Here is a 16,365-nt window from a genome sequence, read left to right as displayed (position 1 = left end):
AATGGAGTTCTAGTTCTCATCAGCACTGAAAAGAGCTCTGTGTAGGGGACCTTGGTGTCCTTCCTTTGTCAATGGAGCAGGAGAACATGTCTGCTCATCTTACAAATGAGCCAGAAGGCTCCGGCCTCAGAGAGGGCTGTGTGCTTGCCCCCAGAAAGGGGCCATGGGTAGGCTAGAGGGCCCACCAGCACCTCTTGTAATAGCCTTTTTGCTCTGCTTTGTTTCTCTCATGGTCACTGTCAGGGTATGCTGGAGCTGGAGGCTGAGCATGACCAGGCCTCACGGCGTGAACAGGATGAGCAAGAAACACGTCGTGTTCAATGTGAGGATCCTCAAGAGTCCACATCTTTGCCATTGTCAGAGAACGTCCCTGAGCTGTAAGCCTTGACACATGCAAGAGGGAACTTGTAATGATGTTTTGTGGAGGGGAAAATGAAATGTAGCAGAGAACTTAGGGAAAGCCCGGAAGATTTAAAATCCGTACATGAATTGAACCATGAAGCACTCACGTGCACAAGTACCTTTCTACAAGTGCCAGCAAGAATGCAGAGTAAGGACATTTCTAAGGATATAGGCAGAACCGTTCACTCTCAGATAATCTCCTAAATATGATAAATATTATTATAATTACATTAAAAAATATTACTAGGCTCTGTAGACCTTTTTCCTATTGTATACCTCTCCATCCCCCTAAAATGCCCCCCCTGTCCTGAAATCAATACTTAACATTCACTCTATGCAGGAAAATTAAAAATATATCTATTTTTTACTAAATTTAAAATGGTTTATTTTCTCTAGCCTTGCAAAGATCTGTTAAAATGGATATCAAATGAATCCCCAAATTTCTTTCTTGAGGCCTAACTGCCTATCTGTCCTATTCTGGTGACAGAAGACGAGTAAGCAAACCAACTTGCCATTCAAAGGAAGAGGGTTTGGGGCCACGTGAGATGTTTCCTGTCTACCTTAAAACTGATCATAATAATATTTCTGCAGGAGTCAGGAGAACATGTTTTTTCAGCTACACCACTGGAATACACAGATGGGCCTACAAGTGAAAGAACTTGGAGCTGATCACATGGGCTGGATGAAGAAAATTAACAATATTATACAAAAAATAAACCTCACAGAAAACACAGTGAAGAGGTAATTGTAAAGTGCTGGGGTTGGTCAGAAAATAACTAAAATTTTCATAGCCTCATAAACTTTAGGAACTCTGGGTTTAAGGTGGTAAAGACTTTAGGAAAGTCTTTAGGTCAAGAAGTATAAAGTCTTATGATTAGAAGTTCGTGTCACACCTGTCAGAATGGCTACCATCAGTAAATCAACAAACAGGCTCTGAGGAGCATGTGAAGAAAAGGGGAGCCTTGTGCACTGCTGGTGGGAGTGAAGACTGGTGCTGCCACTGTGGGAAGCAACGTGGAGGTCCCTCAAAAAATTAAAACTGGACCTGCCTTATCACCCAGCGATTTCACTTCTGGTAACATATCCAACAAAACCCAAAACAGTAATTTGAAAGACTATAAGCACCCCTGTGTTCATTGCAGTGTTATTTACTACAGCCAAGATTTGGAAGCAACCTAAGTGCTCATCAGTAGGTAAGTGGTTAAAAAAGCTGTAGTACATTACAATGGGATGTTGTTCAGCTGTGTTTAAAAAAAGGCGATCTCGCCTTGCGTGACAGCATGAATGGACCTGGAGAATGTTACGCTATGTCAAATAAGCCAGTCAGAGAAAAACAAGTACCGTATTTCGTTTATACGTGGACTCTAAAGAACAAAATAAACTAACAAACAAAATACAAACAGACACATAGATACACAGAACAGACGGACAGCTGTCCGAGTGGAGGTGTGTTGGGGGCTGGGTGAAAATGTGAAGGGATTAAGCAAAAAACAAAACAAAACAAGAACTCAGGAATATAGACAAGAGCATGGTGATTCCCAGAGCGAAAGGGGGGTGGGGGACGGAGGGAGAAGAGGGCGAAGGGAGACTAAATGGCGATGGAAGGAGACGACTCCGGGCGGCGCGCACACAGTACAGTGTACAGACAGTGATTACAGAATTGTACACCGGAAGCCTCTATTATTTTATTAACCAATGTAATCCCCTAAATTCAATAAAAACAATAAACTAAAAATTAAAATGTATTGCTTTCTCTAAAATAAAAAAGAAAAGTTAATATCACAAAATCTCAAAGCCTACATCCAGGTTATATGCATCTTTTCTCTCGTAAGAGAATCAATTTCTCTTATAAGTTCTTTTTCTGATGCCATTTTAATAGATGTCAAAGGGAGGTCTTCAGGTCCCCAATGACCCTTGAGGTTTATCCAGTATTATTTAAAAGGATCGAACCAATTTGACATTGAAAAAAGATTAAAGTATATTTGTTTAATGGACCTCTGAATGTAAATGCAAAGTTTTAAGATGAAGCAGAAAAAATCAAATTGTATCTGTCTAATCACGGGTATACAGAGAATGGGCTTTGGAATCAGAGGGACCCAGGCTTGAACCTTGGCATTGGCATTTCTTGGATAAGTTAATCAACGTTTTCTAAATCTTGACTTTTATGTCATGTAAAAGAAAGGACTAATGACAACCACCTCCCTGGTGTCTTCTGGGAATTAAATAATCTTCTGTAGGTAAGGAATTTAATACAATGGTACAAAATGAACAATAAATGCAAGCTGTTCTTAGAAATAAATCCTTCTAGCCTTGCGAAGCAGCCCGCCGCAATCCGAGCCCTTCCCTGCGGCAGGGCTACTTTTCTCCTGGACGTTCTCTCACCTCTCCGTTAAATACCTTCACGTGGAGGTAAACGCCACCATGCCTCTCAGTCAAACATCTCTTCCCAGCAGCCTTCTCCTGACCATCCTATCCAAAAGAGCTCTTTTGTTTCTTCCAAAGCATAAATATTTGCTTTTTAGAAGAGCCTGTGGTTTTCATTCAAATCCTGTACGTTAAATTGTCTTCCTATTTCAAAAATCAAAGCACAGTTTACGTACAGTAAAGCCCCGTTTTTTAATTGTACGATTCTGCAAGTTTTGAAAAATGTTCCTAGTTGGACAGCCACCACACTGAAGATGAAGAACACTTGCATCATTCACCAAATCCCTCACGCCCTTTTGTAGTCAGCCACTGTCCCCGGGCTCAGCTGCTGGCGACCACTGATCTGCTCTCTGTGCCAACAGTTTTGCCTTTTCCGGTCTGTCACAGAAATGGAATTAGGCATGCGTAACCATGTGAGTCTCCCTTCTTTCCCTTAGCCTCTAATACATTCAGAGTCACCCATGTTGTCACGTGTCATCAGTAGTTTGTTCCTTTTCGTTGTCAGATAGTATTCCATTATGTAAATATACCACAGTTTATCCATTCACTAATTGCAGCACATTTAGGTTTTTTGGCAATTATGAATAAAGACACTATGAAAAGTCACACAAATTTTCAATTATTTGAATTTTCTTTTTCATTTTCTTTTCTTTTTTTGCTTTCCGTGTAGATTTTAGAATCAGTTTGTCAACTCTGCTGTGATTTTTATAAGAATTACCATTAATGTACAGGTAAATTTGGGAATAATTAATATTTTAGTAATATTGACTCCTTCAATTCATGAATGGAGTATAATATCTCTAGTTAGGTCTTTGATTCCTTCTATCAGTGTTGTATAGTGTCCAGTGTACAAATATCTTAGATTTTGAAAGATTTATGCCTATGTGTTTCATGTTTTTGGTACTATCATAAATGATACTTTAAAAATTTCAAATTCTAATTATTAACTGCTATTATATAAAAATAAAGTTGATTTTTGTATATTGACCTTGTACTTGTGACCCCCTTAAACTCATTTGTAAGCTTCAGTAGTTTTTGTAGGTTATTTGGATTTTCCACATAGATAACTATATCATCTGCAAGTGGAAACAGTTTTTTATCGTCCTTTCCAATCTGTATGCCTTTTACTTCTTTTTTAATTGTATGAGCTAGAATCTCTCGTACAATGTTGAATAGGTGGAATGGCAGACAGTGGACATACCTTATTCTCAGTCTTACGGGAAAAGTATTAAGTGTGATGTTACCTGGTTTGTTTGTTTTTTTTAAGATGCCCTTTCTCATATTGAGAACATTTCTTATATTTCTAGTTTACTGAGATGTTTTCAATATCAGAATGATCTGAATTTTTAAATAGTTTCCGATGTATTTATGAATCATTATTTTTTAAATTTGTTTATATGGTCTCTTGACATAGTAATTTATTTGGCTAATTTTTGAAAGCTGAACCAGCCTTGAATTCCCAGAATAAGCCCCACTTGGTCATAATATATTATCCTTTTTATATATTGTTGGATTCAGTTTAGTAAAGTAGAATTTTTTATGTATGTTAATGAGAGATATTAGCCTATGTTATTTTTTCTTGTAATGTGTAGTGTTAGTATAAAAATAATACCTCATAGAAAAAAATGGGATGTTTTCCGACTTGTTTTATGGATGAGTTTCTGTAGAAGTGGCATAATTTGTTCCTTAAAAGTTTTGTGGAACTCACCAGGAAGCTATATTGCCTAGAGATTTCACTGTGGTAAGATTTTTTTTTAATTTAATTTTTATTGTGGTTTTTTTTACATTACCTTTTAGTCCCCTTATAGCCCCCTCCCCCCAGCAATCACCACACTGTTGTTCATGCCCATGAGTCCTTTTTCCTTTCTGCTCAATCCTTTCCCCACAACGCTGTGGTAAGATGTTTATCTTTGTGCTACCTCTTTATTGACAAAACCATTCATTCCCTCTCACCCATCTCTAACCCCTGACACCAACAAATCTGTTTAATTATGTTATTTCATGAATATTACATAAATCAAATCATGCAATATGTATCCTTTTGAGATTGGTTTTTTCACTTAGCATAATTTCCCTGAGGTTCACCCAAGTCGTTGCATGTTTCAATATGTTTCAATAGTTCCTTCCTTTATTGAGTAGTAATCCACAGTATGGAGATATATATATATATATATATAGTTTGGCTAACCATTTCTCCACCAAAGGACAACTAATACAATTTCTAGTTTTGGGCTATTATGAAAAAGCTGCTTTGAACATTCATGTACAACTTCCTATGTGAAAATAAGTCTTAATTTCTCAGTTGTTCAAGAGTGAAATCACTGGGTCATATGGTAAGTCTGCTTTTAGTTTAGTTTTGACAGGAACTGCCAAATTATTTTCCAGAGTGGCTGTACCATTTTACATTCCTACCACCAATGTATGAGTGATCCGATTTCTCCACATTCTCAACCTCACTACAATTTGGTGTTAAAACTGTTTTTCACCTTAGCTATATGATGTTACACATGCAGTGATATCTCATTGTGTTTTTAATTTGCAAAGCTCAAATGGCTATTGATGTTGAACATCCATCCTATCAAGTGTTTATTTACCATCTATATATTTTCTTCATGAAATTTCTGTGCATGTCTTTTGTTCATTTTCTAATTGGAGAGTTTTTTAATGTTGAGTTTTGAAAGGTTTTCATACATCCTAGGTATAAGACTTTTGCCAGATATGTAACATGAAAATCCATTTCAGAGTCATTGGCCAACCAGAAGTTTTAAGTTTTAATGAGTCCCACTTTACCAGTGTTCCCTCTTATAGGTAGTGCTATTGGTGTTAAGTCTAAGATCTCTTTGCCTAATCATAGGTCCCAAAGATTTTCTGTGTTTATTTTCTAGAAATTTAACTAAGCTTCTATTTTAATCATTTTAATTTTCTGACATTGAAGCAGAAAATTAGTAGCTCTTACACTTCTTTACTATTGTCTAAATTATTTAGAGTTTTTTGTTTTTTTCTTTACTTTTTTGAATTGCGTTTGTGTCTTCCCATTCACTAGCCAACACAATCACTACCCAAGAGTCTTCTGATAGAGGAAAAGGATTTCATTTTCTTTAAGATTAAAATGATCTTTCTAAAAAGACTGTCCATTAGGTGATTTTTCTTAATCCACAGACTTAGCCCATCCTTTGGTCTCTTTGCAGCTTATTAAATGAGGTGACGTCCTTGGAGGGCCAAGTAGAAAAGTTGGAGTCACACCAGGACCTTGACCCTGATCGGGGGGCAAACATCGAGGTAAGCTGGAGGCTTGGAAAGGACAATCTAGGAGGTTGTGGGGACTCTGACACAGCTTGTGTTGTTGAACAGGTCACAGCAGGAATTAAAACCCAAATATAACCAGAGACATTGAAATAAAGAACAGACTGACAGTGACCAGAGGAGGGGGGGTTACAAGGGGGAAAAGGGGAAGGGTCATCAAGAAACAGGTATAGAGGACTCATAGACAAAGCCGAAAGTGGGTAGGATCGAATTGCGGGGGGGAATGGGAAGGGCGGGGGGAGTTGCGGGGGGGAAATGGAGAAAACTGTATGTGAACATCAATAAAATAAATAAATAAATAAATACATAAGAGAATTAAAACACATCTTTTGTCACAGGTAGAAAGGTGATCTGGTGGTCAGTTCTGAGTGTCTTTCACCTGGGTGCCACCACTTCTATTTTCTGCTGACATAAAAAGCCTAGACTTTTTAATTCTACCTAGAAAATCATTCAGACAAATTTGATAGGTATATATCTTGATGCCATCTTAAAATAATGATAAGTAACTTAAGAGAAAACTCTTCATCTTTGTATCCCAGTGCCAAACAGCACAAAGAAAGCAGGAAATGAATACTAATGAAGAATGTAAGAGATATATTTGTATCTGTCTTTGTTTCCATGAAGAGTTCTTGTGTTGGTTTTCACTATCACCAAAGGTTTCCTATTGTTTAGTCTTCTTATATTTCTTAGAGACTCTTTTCTGAAATAGGTTTAATTTTTCCCTTTAAAAAGAGTCATAGAATGTTGCTAGAAATTTCCAGCCTCTGCTTTAGCTTAAGCCATAGAGTTCAAATTAAATGGATTTGGGAAGAAGTAAAGGAGAAATATCTTTTTTGTGTGTCTTCTTTGCACAGGGGCCATGCTAATCTCTGGAGCGCTCCAATTATGGTACATGAGCTGCTGAAGTGAGCACAGAGAAATATCTCTTTTATTGTAGAAAAGAAACACTATTTAGACCCCTCACATATTAAAAGCCATCCACAGAACAACACAGATTTATTAACACGGAAAAAATTCCTTTTAATCGTGACACGGTCCAACGTTTTAAAGTTAGCAACCTCTTTTTGTGCTAGTTGAAAAGTTAAGAGTATTTTCCACTATCCTTGAGCTTTGGAAATTGTGAATTATGAAAAGAGGGAAGAGGACAAAGGTCAAGAGATATTCTGCCTTAGAAAATTCCCTCCAAAAGTCAGCTGTACTACAGGAATGTAGATTTCAGCAGGAGTTAGGGCTAGGGAGGGATGAAATGTTAAAAGAGTGAGGGCAAAGATAGAAAAGCACAAAAATAAATGAAAGTGAGATTAAAAAACAAACCAATAAGGGCTTGGGATAGTATGAAAGAGAAAGACATCACAAATGTGTATGGAGAATCTCTCTGGAGTTACACAGTGGAGTATATACTTTTTAAAAAAAATAGACACAAACTTAGAAATTAAAAGCATCCCAAATATCCATCAATTGATGTGTGGATAAATTGTAACACAGGTTGTATAATGGAATACTACTCCGCAATAAAGAGGAATGGCCTTTTTAGTCATCCAACAACATGAATGAATCTCAAATGCATTGTGCGCAGTGAAAGAAGCCAGGCTTAGAAGAGTACATGCTTCGTGATTCCATTTAAGTAACATTCTGAAAAAGGCAAACAATGGGAACAGAAAGTAGGTTAGTGGGTGCTAGAGTCAAGTGGGTAAACGGAGGAGGATGTTGACAAAAGGGCACAGAGAATTTTGGGCACAGTAGAAATATCCCCTACCTTGTTGTGTGGTGATTATATGACAGTATGCATTTGTCAAAATTCATGGAATTGTACACTTTTAAAGGTAAATTTTACTGTATATAAATTATAACCTCAATAAAGATGACTTTAAAAAAATAACACAAATTCTGTCCTCAAGAGATTTAATGGCTGATGAGAAAGCCTGCATAAAAGCAAAGGCAGTAATTTAATGAATAAGAAACTTTAAATATAATCGTTACAGTTACAAAGTCAGTAAGAATGGCTGTAAGTTTACTCTAGTGAAGGGGAAAATGAACATTGTTAGAAACAGATATGGGAAAATTAAGGAAGACATAAATTAATGAAGTTTTAAAATATCACATGAACTGGCTCCTTTATTTCTCGTGAAGAAATGAAATGACTGGGCAAGCCATAAAGGGAGCAGGAGGGAAATTTCGTAAACACGCACGCACGCACGCACGCACGCCCCCCAAACAAATGTAAAAGAGCTTTAAGAGAAGAAAAGGCCTGTGTGGTGGCTTTTGGGTGTTGTCTGATATTAAGCCCCCAAGTCCATGAAGCTTTCTGAAATCACCACTAGAACATCTAGACTTTCATTCTGAGGCTGACTCCCAATCTCAGTTATCTTTGGTAAGTACCGTGTAAGGACATTTTCTTTATAAACAAACCTGAGCACCAGTAAACTAGGATTATCTTATCCTAACTCTTTTCTAAATAATTAAATATCACAATTCAGGGGTTGGTAATGAATGAAGGGTGTACAATATACATTCTCTATAGCTGTTTGAGGGCAAACACTCATTACTGGCATACAACCAGCACAATGCCTAGCTCAGTGGCCTCTTACACAGCTGTGGCTAATAGTATCCTGTTGGTTTAAATTAACATTGATTTTTGGAGATCAGCACCCAGAACAGTAAAAGGGAAAAAAAAAGCTGCTATTAAATCTCAAACTTTTTGATCATGAATTAGCTTTCTTCTAAAAATCATCATTTTTTTTTTGTTTTAATTCCATACATTATTCTTCACAACTTTTGTTTTATACCCTTTGTTTTAAAGGAGAAGATCATGGAAATTAAAAAGCAGTTAGGAGAAATGGATAACAAATTTGTCCAGGTAAGAATGAAATAGCTTTATAATTAAGGGAGAAAAACAGTACTTCACAGAAGCCGCAGGTTTAGAGAATTTTAGTGAATGAAATCTAAAATTTGATGAAAGATAGAATTGTAGGCCTAGAAGGGAAGTTGCTGTCATTTGCCCTCATTGTCAGAAGAGAAAAGTGTAACTCAGAGATATGAAGTGATTTGCCCATATTTCCAGATGAAAAGAACCAGTCTTGTTCTTGCCCTCCCATTAAAAATATAAACACGGGTATATATTATAGTATATACATGCATACATTTATATATAATATATAAAATATTTAATATATCTTTTAAACATATAAATACATGTATATATTTTTTCTTTTAACAAAAGTAATGCGTACTTATTCATCCTAAACTTTTTCATATTAAAAAATGAAAAATAACCCCAAAGATAAACATGATGAACATTTTATTATACTCATATTCTTTCAAATCTTTTTATACATATATTTACATATTGTATTTTAATGGTGTTATGTATATTATTTTGCAACTTGCCTTTTTTCATTTAGCATTTTTTTCTTTAAAACATTGTATTCAACTAGATGTCATTCTACCTTTTCACTGTTTATTTAATGCAGGTTATGATTCTTAGATTTATTAAATTCATTTTGTTGGATATTTGGGGCTTTATAATTCATGTTTGCCATTGCAAACTATGCCTCAGAAACTCATATCTTCGCTTGCCTTGGCAAATACTTCTTTAAAATCAATGTCTAGAAATGGCACCTCTATCTAGAATCTGTCTTTCTTGAATCCCAGAGCACTGTTCTTCCTACTCTAACTCTGCTTTTCAAGTTATGCTGCAAATCTATTATGAGATGATTAATTTGAAACCTTTAAAACATTTTACTCCAGACATATGTGCAACTGGCATTCATGTCTTGGAAGGTGATGGTTTACTTTCATCCTGTTTCTTGATCTTACTGACAGAAACCAACCAAAGCCACCTGTTATCTCTACCTGACAGCCGGTAGGGGGTGTGGGAAGGAAGAGGGAACACAGTGTGTAGGGAGGGCTCTTTTGCTAAGCCATAAGGCCCAACTATTTAAACTAACATAATGAGGACTTACGTGTCTATATTCTAAATTTTAAAATGTTTAAAAGATATAAAAGTTTATTTTTTTTAGAAACACACACTGTTTCTCTTGCCTCGTGGATGGTTTTTAAGGAGCAAGAAAAGAGTAATAAAAAGAGAAAAAGATAATTTATTATAAACAGCTGTTGTATAAATTTATACTTTTAAAGCATTGAAATTAATTTTATTAATCTTTTGGTTATTCTTATAATGTATCTTGATTACACTATGAATTTGCTCTAAGAGCAAGGATTTTACTGAGTAAAAGCAAGTTTGATTAAAGCCACTTTACCACTAACTGGTATCAAAATGAGGGAGATTTTATTGTATAAACAAGAAAAATATAATTTCTATTTTATGCCAAATTGTGATACCTCTTCAGGCTGACGCTTGTAATGAAGCTCATGAACTAAAGGAAAAACTTGTTGCAAGAATAGAGGTAAGATTTCACAGTTACCCAAGTTCAAATAATTATAAAATGATTTTAGTATAAATACGGAGGTGATTCCTAAGAACTTAAGAATGTACCACATACTTAACTTTTTCTAATCTTGTTGCCGTCTTCTCCCCCTCCTGGCCTTCTGCTCGGGGCCAGCAGAACCTCTCACGGGTCTGGCGTACTCTCAAGCCCTCATACCCCTGGGCTGCTTCCACATCTCTACCTGGAGCTTATCCTTTGTGCATACATATTACCCATTCTTCAAGGCTCAGCTCAAATATTATCTCTTTCAGACCTTCCCTAGCCTTCCTTCGTCAGAAAAGTGACTCAATTTCTGTGAATGCGTGTGAATGAAACAATGAATAAATTAATTAACCTGTCACCTGCTTAGAGGTGCTTAATCATCCTACTTTCTAGAATAGATGTCCCCCACCAAACCTCAGTTACTCTGCCTCATCACCTTATTTATTTTCTCTTTAGCATGTATCCCTTTAAAAAAATATTTTAATTGATTGAATTTTAGAAAAAGAGAGGAAGAAGGGAGGAGGAGAGAGAAAGAGAAAGAGGGGGAAAGAGAGAGAAACAATAGATTTGATGTTCCACTTATTTATGCATGCATTGGTTGATTCTTGTATGTGCCCTGACTGGGGATTGTACTCACAACTTTGTCATATTGGGGTGACGTTCTAACCAACTGACCTACCTGGTCAGGGCTCGCATGTATCTTGATTTATAGTATCTAATGTGTGTGTATATATATGTTTAGGTTTTGTAAACACACATGGAATTCCTTGTCTAGTTTGTTAAAGAACACACATGCACTAGAATGCCTATTCCTTGTTTATTCTGTTAGCTATTGTATCCTAGAACAGTGCCTGGTAAGAGTTGCTCAATAAATATGTTCTACATAGATGAGCAAATTTAATAGATAAATTTAGGACAAGGATAATTATCTTTCTACATGAATAACCCAGCAAAGATTAGCATGTGGGTTTTGGCTCATTTTATACCATGGTGCTAACTTACTCTGTCATTGTGTCTCTTTCTATCAATAACAGGTGAGTACGCCTGCCAGTGACCTCCTCAAGTGGCTCACATGTGATTTGCAGTGTGGGCCCCTGAGGAGTTCTGCAGGAAAAGCACTCTGCATCATCTGTATTAAGACTGGCAAACATCTAGAATCACATTGAAAAAATGTTAGTTGATTGTTGTTTTTTCCAGAACTTTTGCAAGGACATGACTGTGCTGAATACAAAGCTGGGGACGTACCAAATGCAAGAAGGGAACGCACACTCTCGGAGTCCCACAGAAATGGGTCCGGAGGAAATGGAGCCCCTGCTTCTTCGGGCCCCACCACCCCCTTCAGGGCAGAGCTCTCCTCCTCGCATTACAATGTGGTAAGTCAGACAAAGAAGCTTTTGGGGGCTGGGCAGAGGCCCTAGTATATGTGAACTATAGTAAGATTAAATTTCTTCGTGTTAACTAAAAATTTGTTTCATCTTCTCTTATAAATTATTTGTGTTCTTAAAAAGTCATAGTATTTCTTATTTTAGATATAGATCCATTGCATAGGTATACAGATATAAATAAACATTTCTTTCTTATTGCTTTAGAGAACTCTATGTACAGAAGTCATAAAGGACGGTGTCTGCAGACTGATGCAGCCACCCCCATAGGGATGCACACCTGCTAGGCAGCTTTGCCAAAACCTGTTTGCTGAGCAGGATGCCTCGCCCTTGTACAGTACTAAAGACATACATACTTCCAGATTCTGCCTCTTTGAATTCGTTTCTAGAGATGCCGCATGGAATCATAGATACTCTGAGTCTATTCTGATTTGCTGGCCCCAAGCATCAACCCAGAGGGAATCTATGGCTCTCTCTTCTGTGTGTTCAGTCTCCCTTGCATGTAACCCTGACACAGAGCCCACAGCATATTATTGCAATTAAATTATTTTAAATTTGTCTCTTAATACTTCATGGGCTACTGGAAGGCAGAAATGTTGATCATTTTGGGACTTGAAATATAAAAGATGTCCATCATGCTCAACACAAATTAATAAGTGAGGAGTGATGTCAATAAAAATGGTGGAGTAAAAACCACAGAAAATTTTCTATTCCAAAAAATCAATGAGAGAGCTGGAGAAAAAAATGGTCACAATCAATTTTTTCAGAACCCTGTAAATTAAGGATTCCAGTATCCAGAATATATAAAGAACTCTTATAACTCAACAACAAAAAGGCAAACAACCTAATTTTTTAAATGAACAAAGAGTTGAATAGACATTTCTTCAGAGAAGATACACGAATGGCCAACGAGCACATAAAAAGATATTCGACATTGTTGGTCATGAGGGAAATGCAAATCAAAATCACAAGATACCCCTTCACACCACTAAGATAGCTATAAAAAGACCGACAATTACAAGCATGTGGAGAATTTAAAAACCTCAGATATTATTAGTGGGATTGTAAAATGGTGCAGCCACTCTGGAAACAGCTTGGCAGTTCCTGAAAATGTTAAATATAGAACGACCATATGACCCACTCCTAGGTATGCACCCAAAAGAACTGAAAATCTATGTCCACAAAACACCTGTACAATGAATGTTCACGGTAGCATTATTCATAATAGTTAACAAGCAGAAACAATATAAATGGCCATCAACTGATGAAGAGGGAAACAAAATGTGGTATATCAGTCCTGTGGAGTATTTCCAGCCATAAAAGAGAATAAACTACTGATATATGCTATGACATAGGCGACCATCGGAAACATTATGCTAAGTGAAAGAAGTCAGACACAAAAGACCATACACTGTATGATTTCATTCCTATGAAATGTTCAAAAGAGGAAAATCCATACAGATAGAAAAGAGATTGGTGATTGGTAGGCCTGGGGGTAATGGGAAACAGGAAGCAGCTGTTCATGGGTACAGGTTTTCTTTTTGGGGTAAGAAAAAAACGTCCTGAAATTGGATAGTGGTGACGATTGTACAAGCTGATGTTTAGTTTAGTAAACTAAACCCCCTGAATTGTACACTGTAGAGGATAAATGTTATGGCATGTGAGTTATGCTTCAAAAACAAACAGACAAATAAATAAGTGAATACCTTTCAATTATCACTTAATAGTGTTATATGGGCAGATTATGACCCAGTTGAGTTGGTCATCTTTCATCACATCATTACATCCTAGCTAAGATTTCCCAAGGCTTACACCAATCTCTTGCAGAGAACTGGAAACCTACTAGTTCCACTGAGCATATTTATACATTATCTTTTTGAGGAAGTATATTTGGCAGGCTCAGTCCATCATAATGTATCATTTTTGCTATTTTAAGCTTCAGAGGGTGGTCTCTTCTTAATATTGTATTACGCCCAAACCTTCAATCCTCTTATAGTTCTCCCCTGTGTATTCACCACAGTAATGTGAGCATTTGGGAGAAGGTTAAAGATTTTATGCATGTCAAGTCTTGACAGAGAGATACATAGATATAGTATTCAAATATCAAAAGAGTATTTTAATTCTCTACAGAAGATAAATTCAAAATAAATAAAATTATTAATGACTAATTTTTGGTTCTGTACATGTAATATCATAAAAACTTATTTTGATTTAGCAGCTATAATGTTTTACTAAGAAAAATGTCTGAGGCCTGACCAATGTGGCTCAGCTGGTTGGGCGTAGTCTCACAAAGCAAATGATCAGTGGTTTGATTTCTGGACCGGACACATACCTAGGTTGTGGGTTCGGCCCCTGGTCAGGGTGACCTAGAGTGTTCACCGTGGGAAATAAAAACTGAAGGATACACTTTAACAACAATAGCAACAAAAACAACCAAGCAAAATTTAAAAAAGAAGAATGAATGGAAGGAAGGAAAGAAGGAAAGAAAGAAAAAGGAAAAAAAACTTACAGGAGAAAAATTGTTTTCCTCTTAAAAAATAAATGTTAAATGTGTTTCTTTGAAAATGTTCCAGTTTATTATTTCTAAAATGACTAGTTTTAGAATTTAAGAATAATAATGTTTATTTACTAGATATGCTTTGGTAGTGAGCTGTTTTTATTTTTATGAGAAAGAACAGATCCACGTTTAGTGCTGCTTGAGGTCAGGACATCTCTGCTTCATGTTAAGGACCCTCAAAGCCTTTTCCTAACAGTGTTTTAAGAACATTGGTTCTTTAATAAAAGTGTGAAGTAGAAGCAATTATTTGTATATCTATCAAGAGACAGCCAGTGGCAACAATGCCAAGAAACATGGCTGAGGTTTATAGAATCCACTGAGTTGGAGCACACAAAATATCCATAGTAAGCTTTAACTGTGCTCTAGGTTTTCTCTTCTGAAATGTATTATAGATGGTAATTATCTCCAGGTAACTGGATCATCTGTGACATTTCTTGTCTTCCTGGTGTTTTTCTGGATTTTCCAGATCTCCTCCCCAAATCATGTATTACATTTATATTTAGAAAATAATAATGCAAGAACTTAAAAGCAAATATATAACATACATCATAAGTACAGCCCAGAAGAAGGAGTCCACAAAGACTTGGAAAAGCTTGTATTACCTTAGAAGAGCACGTCTGATGCCAGGACAAAATGGGGGATAGAGAAGGCTGAATTTCATTTGTCACATCTTATTTCACGTCCTGGGGAAAATCTAACTGCCCTGCAGCTTTATTTTCTCCCAAATAGTCATCATATACCTCATAGGTGAGGTAAAGAGGGCACTCGCCTTCAAGAAGAACATTTCGGAGGAAACAGCCTCACAGGATCGAAGGGTTCATTGTTTCACGTCTGTGGAACCTTACAATTGCAGTGCCAGCCCTAAGATGAACATCAGTGATCGTCAAGTCCAAGTTCCTTTTGCAGATGTCAACTGAGGTCAAGAGAAGTTCAGTTACTTAACTTGAAGTTGTAGCGCTACCTGGGCGGAGGAGCCAGGAGTCACTTCAGTGTGGTTTTTCTTCAGAATGTTTTTTTTAACACAGGTGTTTTCTTTTCTTGTAGGAAACGTGCACTGAGGATTTTCATCGTGTTTTATGTCCTCTCCCTCACAGGACTTTCATGTTACATACTATTGTTCGATGCTACGTTTATCTTTGAAAGGGTGCTCCCTGCAATGCTTGGGCGCCGCAGAATGTGGGAACTACGGGAGATTATTGTGCCTTTCTTAAATTTGGAGGTGGAAGACTTGTTACCCTCCTAAAGATACTGAAGTTCCTGTTACCCTACTGACTTTCTCCACAATAAAATTCTGGTTGTTCTTGTATTACGATGGTTAGCTTACTTAAAAATAAAATACTATAGGGTGTTTGGAAAAGGACATTGTAATCATGGGGAAATTGGTTGATCACAAGAAAAAATGAGAACAGTTTATCTGAGCACTTAAAGGCACAATGACTTCTTGAATCATTCCACACATTGATTAAAACATTTACTTCAAACCACTAACCTCTCACCTCTCCCAACCCCCAGGACACTGAGGCTGTCAAGTGTTAGCTTCCTCTGTTATTTCACCCATCTGAACTTTGATATCTCAGAAAAGAAAGCACAGAAGTCCTCTCCATTGTTTCCAATTTTACTCACATCAGACTGCGGCCATATTTTGGGTGTAGTAGACATTTCTTAGTTTTGCTCCCTAACATTCACTTATGTGTTTGGTAATAGCGCCTTAATTTTGCTTTGAATTAAGTGTCTTTCCCCAATGAACATAATTGTAGGTGGTCTTCCAGTCGATATCCCATGTTACCCTATTAATAAGAGTTGGAATACGTTGAATCAGACAATCTCTAAGCATGAGCATCTTAAGAACCATAAAAAAAAGGGAAGT

General features: G+C 36.7%; 1 protein-coding gene and 1 non-coding gene across 2 annotated transcripts; one reads left to right on the top strand and one right to left on the bottom strand.

Annotated features, from left to right (window-relative positions):
• The first annotated feature begins 246 nt into the window (after window positions 1–246).
• SMCO2 (single-pass membrane protein with coiled-coil domains 2) lies at window positions 247–15,741 on the top strand. The gene is made up of 7 exons (XM_054590893.1): window positions 247–377; window positions 994–1,143; window positions 6,015–6,105; window positions 8,930–8,986; window positions 10,479–10,535; window positions 11,757–11,932; window positions 15,543–15,741. The coding sequence occupies exons 1-7, from the start codon at window positions 247–249 to the stop codon at window positions 15,739–15,741; spliced, it is 861 nt and encodes a 286-aa protein (XP_054446868.1).
• On the bottom strand, window positions 6,939–7,042 carry LOC129085164 (U6 spliceosomal RNA). The gene has a single exon (XR_008530665.1). It is a non-coding gene; the product is annotated as a U6 spliceosomal RNA (small nuclear RNA).
• Window positions 15,742–16,365: the final 624 nt, after the last annotated feature.

Source organism: Pteronotus mesoamericanus, unplaced genomic scaffold (genome assembly GCF_021234165.1).
Source record: "Pteronotus mesoamericanus isolate MK-2021 breed Mesoamerican mustached bat unplaced genomic scaffold, CSHL_Meso_final scaffold_21, whole genome shotgun sequence".
NCBI lineage: Eukaryota > Metazoa > Chordata > Mammalia > Chiroptera > Mormoopidae > Pteronotus > Pteronotus mesoamericanus.
This window is presented reverse-complemented; position numbering and strand designations above follow the sequence as displayed.

Coding starts and splice junctions, on each gene's coding strand:
- SMCO2 (XM_054590893.1), top strand. CDS start 247: ATGCTGGAGCTGGAGGCTGAGCATGACCAGGCCTCACGGCGTGAACAG. Junction 8,987..10,478: donor TGGATAACAAATTTGTCCAG/GTAAGAATGAAA, acceptor ATACCTCTTCAG/GCTGACGCTTGTAATGAAGC. Junction 11,933..15,542: donor CCTCCTCGCATTACAATGTG/GTAAGTCAGACA, acceptor CTTTTCTTGTAG/GAAACGTGCACTGAGGATTT.